The 10,327-nt window shown below is 30.5% G+C and overlaps 1 protein-coding gene across 2 annotated transcripts in view; it reads right to left on the reverse strand.

The window, feature by feature from the left end:
• The window catches only part of LOC107439328 (fatty acyl-CoA reductase 1), a 59,442-nt gene that overhangs the window by 23,826 nt on the left and 25,289 nt on the right, over window positions 1-10,327 (reverse strand). For both annotated transcript variants that reach the window (XM_087167826.1, XM_087167825.1), the window contains exons 6-10: window positions 7,271-7,383; window positions 6,189-6,378; window positions 5,360-5,404; window positions 4,136-4,254; window positions 980-1,219 (exon numbers count right to left, since the gene is read on the reverse strand). In XM_087167826.1, the coding sequence (XP_087023952.1) occupies window positions 980-1,219; window positions 4,136-4,254; window positions 5,360-5,404; window positions 6,189-6,378; window positions 7,271-7,383 (707 nt within the window). The remainder of the gene's footprint in view (window positions 1-979; window positions 1,220-4,135; window positions 4,255-5,359; window positions 5,405-6,188; window positions 6,379-7,270; window positions 7,384-10,327) is intronic.

The raw sequence follows: 10,327 nt of genomic DNA on the forward strand, positions 1-10,327 counted from the left end.
ACAATGAAACTGTAGTATAGTTCGTCTATATAAAGATCTCCCCACGCTGCAAAGTCTGTTTTGGCATGGCTGCAAAGGCCATTTGCAACTATGGAAACAAGAAATAGCGCATTTTACAGAGGGGAGCTTCACTCTCCTCTGATAGATTTTTTCTCGCCAACCCAAGTCAAAACCTGTCTTAAATATTGACCCAACTCGCCTACTAGAAATCGTAAACCTCATAATTATAGTCACTGCAACGAATAGCGAGTCATAGACGAATGGCGAGGGAACCCTTTTCATAGACAGATTATTAATGACTTAGATCTATGGTTGGTTCTAATGCCACTCGCCACACGAGCAAATCTGTTTGGTGAAACTGAGCAAATTTAAGGCAGAGTGTGCGATTCTTGTTTTTCAGTGGCGGCATCTATGGCTAAGAATTCGACTTCTGCCTCACCGGACCCATTCGGCGGACCATTATAGGGCGGACCCACTCATACATCCATTCATTCATCCACAGATCATAATTTTGACCTGAATCAGAGAACGATCGATCTCCAATTCAGAACCCCCAGAGGTTTTGATTTGTTATGGGAACATGGAGGACTTCGCGACTCGGCAGAATTTTAACGTGCATCAGTCACCAACTACACGGGGAGTCTTCGGCCGGCGGGGTTCGAGCTCTCGGACATGGGCCCAGCTCACTACCGACCAGACTATCCCGGCCTATAGATCTCTTACGCCCTTTAGATTGTAGACCAAAATTCACCCACTTTTCATTGTGCAGTACTTAATGCAACTCAACTGGTGGTTTTCAAGGGATAGATTTTCTACAACCTGTGCAATTTTTGTTAAATATTTTGAGAGGGGACTTTTCCTCATAAGAAGAACAGTGTTCCACAACTAATGTTATCACAGCGTAATGTATGCACACATAAATAAAATTATAACTTTTAAAAACCAACAATTCATCATTAATTGTAATCAAACATTCTACCTGAGTTTACTGCCTTTGTAGCTCAAGTATAGATCTATGACTGCTGCTGGAATGTAATGTCTGTAAAGTGCTATTATTTTGTACATTAATTTGCTTTTAACCATTATAAAAGACATTTCTTGGAAGGAATTTGGAAGAGGATGGACTACCGTTAGATCGTACATAATACTCAAGTACTGTCCAAATTTCAACTTCAACTTATCACCAAGTGTATTGTGAACTACAAACATCGAAGGACGCCTGAAAAAAAAGAAACAATTCAAAATAAAATAGATGTTAGAGTTCAATAAACTATAAATTATATGCAAGTATTCTGAACTATAAGTTCTATGCAATTATTCTAAACAATAAACTATGGGCTCTAAACTATATTCTTAAATTCTATGCAAAACTGTGTAAAAAATCGAGGTAACTCATAAGCGCCTGTGCTGCCCAGATTTTATGTATGTGCACGTATGCGAGATTAAGTAAGAGTACGAAATCTCTTTATTATTGTAGGAAATCGCTTGAATATATGTATTTGCATCTTTCTTCCTCTGCTCGCTTAAGAGTATACTGTGAAACGGGATAATAATCTTAGCTCATTTCATATAGATTAAGAAACGATACATTTATATAAGAGTACGTAGTGGGTAGAGTTAAATTTTTTCCAAAAGGACAGGTGTTCATCACTAGAAGTTACACCCCCCCCCCCCATTTTTTTACAGTCAGAGGTTTGAGCGTCAAAGCTAATCCATCATCTCTCTTTCCATAGGGGTTGATAGTCATGATGCGTTTATCTATTGTTGGCGTCATTTCCTCATATTCTGGAGTAATTTTAAAATATTTTTAAGCATTTTTGTACACACCATTTTATAAAACATAAAATAGATAAAATAAGGAACTTTTTGACAGAATTTTAGTGTAACTATTAAAAATACATTCATTATTTACAAAATGTATTGATTTTAGAAAACATAAAGTAGATTCAATTCGGAATTTTCTAAGGTAGATTTTTTTTCAGTGTTATTATTCTTTAAAATTTATTTATTGATTATTTATTTCAATCAAAAAACCCATATACTAGACTTACAGAAATTAAAGAAATTAGTCAGTGAAAGAGAAATTAGTCTAAAGAAATCAATAGATTAACATTTGGATTTTATTGTTCAAATAGTTGAATAATAAAATCCAAGTTGAGCTGAATGTATGATGTTAATAAAAAAAAAGAAAACAATCAATACATCAGTACAGAACAATGCGATGAAATCAAGCACCAAAACTAAAAGGCATGTACCTACACAATTAACATAGCTGAAATAAGGTGAAATATTTCTTATTTATTATTATTTGTTGCCTTTTCTGGTGGCTTTACGTTACTAAATTACGCAAAACAAGTTTCTTGAAGTTCATCCCATCAGAATAGAGATTAATTGCATTCAGCATTACTTGGTATGAGGCTCATGATCGTTGTCAATTCATGATAGTCAAAGTTTATCGTTACAAATTAATTTCTTTCGGTTAGTATCTCTTTTATTTCCCTATATCCGTAATTATAACTGCTCAGTATTGGTGCAGCTTTAATAACTATCAAATATATCAATTTATTTCTTTTTACATGAGTATATTTGGAACCTTATACATGACCCTTCAACATTTAAGTTTTGTGCATTTTCAGTGGTAGCATCATTACATTTATTATTTAAACTATTATATTAAAAAATTTTACTAACTGGGTATACAACAATATTGAGATTCAAAAATCAAAAATATTAATTTCGGAAACTTACAGTGTATCTTTACTCACGTAATGTTTATGTGATGATGTGAGAACAGATTTGATATTTTATAAATTTTCAATATTGAGATTTGTATTTAAATTTGTACATAATTCTGCCATTCATTATTATTATTATTATTATTATTTTGTTTTTTGAATTTTATAAATTCTGAAAGGTTATGACCCCTAAATTTTAATTTAATCCTTTTAGGGTCACTTCTTTCTAGTAACATTACGCTAAAATATATTTGGGACTCATAAAAACAAATTCATTTAGTTTATAATCTTCAATTAATTTGATTTTTTAAGATCTTTCTTTGAGGGGAAATGTGGGTGGGATTTTCAATATGTTACCTGCTGTAAAGACGATAAATTTAAAGCTCCAAGCTTATAATAAACCGAAATATAAAATACTATGTTTATAACTATAAGTAAACTTCATGGAAACGATTAAATAAACGAGCCCATAACACACAAGAGAAAATAGCTCTCCAATGTTAGCCTCGCTTCCTGACCCCACGCAACTCCTTACTATTACCTGCATCTATTATGCATATAAAACCCTTCATTGTTTCTTTTATTTTTTTAAATTTATTTCATTAAAGTTATCAGTAGATCACCGCACAAATCATAAATGAGAAAAAAAAAAAAACTTTCCTTCGACGATTAGAAATTAACAAAGTTGGAGAGAAGCAAAATTTCCCACTGTTTTATAAAAAGTTAAGAAAAATATTATCACATCATAAAGAAAGTGTAAGGATTGCTATATTTTGAGAATTGGTTCTAATTTAATTTGACTAGATTTACAAGTAAAGTTAGTTTGCATTAGTTTGTATCACTAAATATGAAATCATTGCCCCGTAGAAAGGGAAAACTAATCGAGTCCTCCTTCTCACCTCAAAGAGAGCAATTTTCGCTCACGATTGGGAGCACCTGAATTGGTACAACTTCTTTTCCTCAAATGGTTCGATGGGAAGTTTAGTTGTGTTCTTAAAAAAACATATTTAACACTAGAAAGACGGAAAATTAGCATATATCTATATTGCCGAAAAAAGTCAAAATGACTAGATTGTGAATGCGTCAATAAATTTCTTAAAATTAATTTTTAACATGTTTTATATTATTTACTGTTATGTAACAAGTTATTAGTAAATATTAACAATAAAAAAATTATATGTTGAGCAAAAAGTCACAAAATTCTAAGAAATTGGGTCATTGTAATTGTGTCATCATTGTTTTTCTAATTGAAATTAAAAGCAGTCAAAATGACTTCCTTAGGCAATCTAGTGTTAAGAAAACTACTATGTTTAAAAAAAAATCTTAAGTAACAAACACATTTACACTTTACAGTTGTTATAATTTTAATTATAAAATTTTAATAAAATCCAATTGCAGACCTGCCCGTTGCCACACACCAAGCGACAAGAACATGACAATTTGCACATACATCTATTGGAACGACGTCAAATATGGAGTCACTATCACCACGAATGACTTTGACGAAACCTTTTCCAACCTAAAATAAATAAATAAATAAATAAATAAAAATAAATAAAATTTAAAAAAGAAATAATCCAAGTTGTACTATTAATAGAGGGAAAGAAAAGTTGTAGTCATCGCCCTCTTAAGCAAAACAATTCGTAAAAACATCAAATTAGGCAATTTTATGATTCGGTTCTCGTTTACGTTAGCTTATTACTTTATAGAAATAAATGTTAAAATTGCAAAATGTTAAATAAATACTGAAAAAATAAGTGCCACTGAAGGTAAACAATTACCTTCATTGAATCAAGAAGTTTCTATGAAATGGCCGGCAGCGAATTTATTGAAGTGAAACTTCTAATGCGACTTCCAACAAGGTTGCGTTAAACGTTTAACGCTACCATGGAGGGGGTATGAAAGCACTGTTTTGTAAGCGGCCTGTGATCCCTGCAGGGGATTTTAATGCGAATTTCTCGTTACCTGAAGCTGAAACATTATTAACCTTCCTTAAAGACAAATTTGGATTGGAAATGATAAATGGTAGGAATGATCCAACAACCAAAGGGGGAACTACCATTGATGCAGTTTTTGCAAGAAATATTGAAAAAATAGAACTCAAACATTTCGTATCTCTCTTTAGTTATCATAATCCCATTGTAAATGTTATAGATTTGGATATTTCTCCACTCGAAAATGATAATTAAAAGATGCGATCAATTGTGAATTGTAAGCATTGCTAATAAAGTTTGTCTTAAAGAAACAATATGATTTTACTAAAAATCAATTTCTACCCCTTCCTATTTTCATTTCCACATTACGAAGTTTCACTTCTTCCGCGCGGAGGGACTCCACGCACTATTTTTTTTCTATTACATTTTCATCTTAATATAAGTCAGAAAAATGTTTAAAACATAATTTGTGAGTATGAACATTAGAGCATTTTTAATCATTCGGGATTTTTATTATGTGTACAGCATCTAAACATATCCAAATTGAAGCAAACAGTCTCAATGTAATAAAACAAATCGTCTTTATACTATATTATAGTTTTAATTACTTTGTAAATCAAAGCCGTTTTATAAATTATTTCTAAACAACCCAATAAAACCTATTTCTAATAAAAATGATAATAAACTTACCCCTACTGACAAATCAGTTACGCCGGTTCCTTCGTCTATATAACCCTGAAATTTAAATGCAGGATTTTGTAGGTGAATTTTTATAAACAACTTTAAATATTATAGGAAATTAATTAATATACTTTTTTTCACAATTTATTATATTATTATTAAGTTGAAAATAGTTTTTAATTATTAAAAAAATTGACTTCAGTTTTTTTGTATAGATGGGTAAACACGTGTAAAAATAGCAACATATCTTACGTAATCGGAACTAAAACGAAAGATTCTCAATTCCATCCTCAACGTTTTGTGTATGAAGTAAAATAAAAATATCGTAGTTATTCTCGATATCTTTTTTTCGTCAATGAAATAAGAGCTAGCAGTTTTATGAGAAATAACCGTTCAATTGAAGTTTTCCCAGATATTACCGGTCAAATGCATATTTTTTAGACTGTGATCTCATCACAACGCTTTGCTTACATTAGCACTATAAAAGCAAAATAAATTCAAATTCTAACAATTACATGATACGATATGATTGGTTGGTGGTAGTGAACACATGAGGGATAAATTATGACTTTATGCATCTTAATTATTAATTTCAAGTAAATAACTAGCTTACTTTAATTGAGCAAATGTAAAGTTAAAATAACAATTAATTAAGTGGAAAACTGGTCATTATATCATAAGTTATTCAAACACTTAGTTTTTTATTTTTTAAAAATATAAATTGTATTTATTTTTCCATATGGTTTGAACAATTTGAAATGAAAATATCTCAGAAAAAGTTAGTTTTAAGACTAGTTTGTAAACCAATAGTTAAGATTTGTAATTAATAAATACTTACTGGTCGTACACCTTTATAAGCAGTAAATACTATAGATGGTCTTACAATTGCAACAGGTAAGTCGGAGGCTTTTTCAAGCAAAAGATTTTCCGTCAAACATTTACTGAAGGTATATGAGTTAGGCCACTTTAGATTAAATTTTGATTCTAATGAAGATACAAGCTCATCAAATGATTCATCAGTACCATTCCTAAAAATATTGATAAAAAGGTTTTAATCGAAGCCTCCAACGAAGTCAGTTAAATAGTTATGCGAATATTTTACTAAAGTTATTGTTTTCAAAAAGCAATATTAGCAATTTACTATAGTCATGTACAAAAGATTTAAAGGGATACAGCAATAAATTTGGTACAACTGTTTTATTTTATTTTATAACCGTCGTTGAACAGCCGACCCAATTTTGGGTTTACGATTTCTCATGTTCAACTCCGTAGCATTGTTATCTTGAACTCAATCCAGAAGACAAGAAAATTTCTGTATCAGTGCCCCCAGAGGTAAGATTTGTTATGAGAACATGGAGGGCTTTGTGACCCAACAGATTTACCGTGCATCAGGTACCATTTGCTACCAGGGGAGTCTTTGGCAGGTGGGGATCGAACCCACGAGCTATTGGACATGAACCCAGTGCCCTACCAACCAGACTATCCCGGCCCTGGTACTACTGTTGTGTAAATTCAGTTTTACAAAAATAACTAAGAACTTGGATACGTTAAAAAAAAAGATATATTTCACTTTTGGTCAGCAATAAAAAACACCGGAACAAAGTGATGAGTAAATTAGTTAACGAAATATAGAAGATGGTTAGAATTAATGTAACACTGTTTAGACTTACATAGCGTCTGTTCCGGTTAGCGGGTTTCGGTGGGAATTTGTTATTTATACGTATTAGGAAAACACCTCTGTATCTCGCAAAATCGCCACCATTCCTCGCATTAGTTTAATTTTTTGTGCACAGATTAAAATAGTCACCAATGGTAACGCATGACAAGCAAAAATGTTTTGTGCACTCAGGTAGCACTTAGGGGAGAATTATTATTTAGACATTTTCGCAACATCAAAATCTTTTATTGCAGTTTACTTACTCCATTTCCTCAATAAATCTTTCAGCACTAAAAGGCAATGTGTAGACTTTTTCTTCAATTGTTTTTGGATATCTGTGACAATTAGCATAAGCAGTTGATGTGTAAACTAAAACCTGAAAAAATATCTATGGTAGTTTCGGGTCATAGGCGTAGCGTGAGGTGGGTACACCTTTCGTATTTAGAAAACTCTTAATTTACTTTCAGTTTTGTTTAGATGTGCATATCTTATGTGCACATATTTTATATGCACATTTATTTGTATATGTATTTATTTTATACATGCTTATTTGTATGTATATTTATTTGAATATTTATATACAAACGTAGGTATAAAACTCAAAATAGACGAACAGTTTTCTAAAAACAAAATGCGTACCCCTCCCTCTCGCTACACACATGTTACAGGTACAGATATATTATTACAAAGTCATTTATTCAATAGGTAGATCGGACTACCTATTGCATAGGTAAAGTGACTTATGGATTTTTAAAATATCTAGATTTTCCTATCAGCTAATGAAAATTAAATTTGTTACTTCTATTTCATTAGTAATAAATTTCATTTGGTAACAGGTAGAAACTACAGAGGGCTTTAACAATCAGTGGGAAATTTAAACTCAAAATTTTGTTAAAATTTTATAAGTGGCAACATTTTTGTACAACATGGACAAGAAAATACTACTTTTAACGCTACCTTTGGAGAAAAATACGGAATTAGAATTTCGAAATCAAAAAACAAACGAGATATTAGAATTAGCATTAATGTTCACTAGTTCGTACTAAATCGATGGTGCCTCGCAACTTTGAGTTTGATTACTACAATTAAAAATTACTCTGAAGTCTTCCGTTAGGCGGTACTGTAAGGAATTTCCTCTTGTAGCTCATAGCTATTTCACAACATGTAGGTACCATGTTTATGCATGTAACTCCAACCATTCAAAAATTAACATCAGACTTTAGCAAGCACCCAAGGGTAAGCCAATATATATATATATATATATATATATATATATATATATATATATATATATATATATATATATATATATATATATATATATATATATATATATATATATATATATATATATATATATATATATATATATATATATATATATATATATATATATGTAATACAAAAATTAAATACTTTTGTATTAATAAAAGCATTAAAACTTCATTCGTTTTCATAAAATATCTTTGGTAAAGGATAAGGGTAGAAATTCTATTTTGGGACTTCAAGGCTAAAAACATGCCAATGAATAATAATTAGATTTATACTTCAAAAGAGAAGTTATTTTAAGATCTTTCACTTCCATATAAGGAAAGATTAAACGATTTGTTATGAGTAATAAATAAATTGATGAGGCGTAAGAATACACAGAAAAAGCAATAATGACTGGCCTCTTCACAACTTTTAATCATCCTATATAATGCAGGAGCAATGTTTTTGCGTGTGCTTTTTGTTGTTTATCATGCTTAAATAAAATCCGTCAGCTTAGACGGGACATGGGTCTCCCCCCATCTCCAGCTTGGAGGGGCTAAGATGTATGCTTTATATATATATATATATATATATATATATATATATATATATATATATATATATATATATATATATATATATATATCAAATAATGAAAAAATAATGAAAACACTTCTATACTAACTCATTTCCTTATATTACTTACGAAATGCCAAGAGAATTATTTTGGAAATGTTAAAGTTCTGTGATATAAACAAAGTTTAAAGCTTTAGAGGTTTGAGGGCAATAAATTAAGAGCGAAAAAGAATGTTTTTGAACTCCCTATGCCAAAAAGTAATTCATGTCAACTACATTGATTATTGTACGAAGCAACTGCACAAAATTTTGTAAACCTAGCTTAAATATTCATGGAGTTTTTCAGGGAGGATTCATGGAATATTCACGGAGACATTTTTATTAAAAAAGAAAAGAAAAAAAAAACGTATTTCTTTTGACTTGCGTTTTCTTACTTTAACTGCAGAAATATTCAAAAAAATTAAGCAAAATTTTTAGAGTAATTTTTAATAGATAATAAAAAAATTTTAAAATTTAAAAAAAATTCGTTAAAAATTGCACAAGAAATGAGTTTAATAATGCAATCTTTCACACTGCCCATGCACGGAAAGCATTTACAATCATTATTTTGTTTGGAATTGGATCCAGTAACTTATGAAAAATGTCCGACTTGAATATCTTGAAAATGTAAAAAATTTCTAGGTAATTTCTAAGCTGTTTTTGTACTTTTTAAAAAAAAATTCAAAGCTCTAAATGATAAGGGGTTTTCCAGACATTTCATTTGTATCATTAAAAAAAAGTTCATAACAACTGATAATATCCTAAAATGATAGTTCAGACAACAAAATGTGATGGTATTAGGAAATAAAGCATGTGAGATAAAACGTAACTAGAGGGCTGCGCCCCCTGCTCGTTAACGCTCGCCAACCCCCGAAAATTGCTACGCAATTCGCAAGCCAAGCTCACTCTGCTCGCTACTAACTTAGGTACATTGCAAATGCACAAAAGTCTAAGAATTCTATCATTCAAATCCATATAAGAACATTTTTTAAAAAAAAAAAAATACATTTTTTTAGTAAATACTAAGTCATTAAAATAAATTTGAATTCAAATAAATGACATGAAATTCGTTATACCTATTAGAAATGTGCTATAGTATAATTCGTGATATAAATCAAAAATCGTCAAATAAATTCGTAATATATAAATTCGTGAAAAAAAGCGCTTTCGACAAAATACTAAAATAGAGATCTATCGACAAAGACTACTCACTTCCGCCTAGCTTAATAGTATGAGATTGTCGCAGCTGAATTGTTATTTCAGTTTCCATTTTTAAAAGCGCTATATGTTGAGCCACCTCAGCTAGATTTGGCATGTGACATTTTTAGCGGCAATCATTGGTCGATTTTCTACCGTTGCCATTCGGGGAGTTGTAATGAGGCATTTTTTTGTCGCCGTGTAAGAGAAATATATATATATATATATATATATATATATATATATATATATATATA

Source organism: Parasteatoda tepidariorum, chromosome 7 (genome assembly GCF_982258835.1).
Source record: "Parasteatoda tepidariorum strain Cologne lab strain chromosome 7, Ptep-v5.0, whole genome shotgun sequence".
NCBI classification, from domain to species: Eukaryota; Metazoa; Arthropoda; class Arachnida; order Araneae; family Theridiidae; genus Parasteatoda; species Parasteatoda tepidariorum.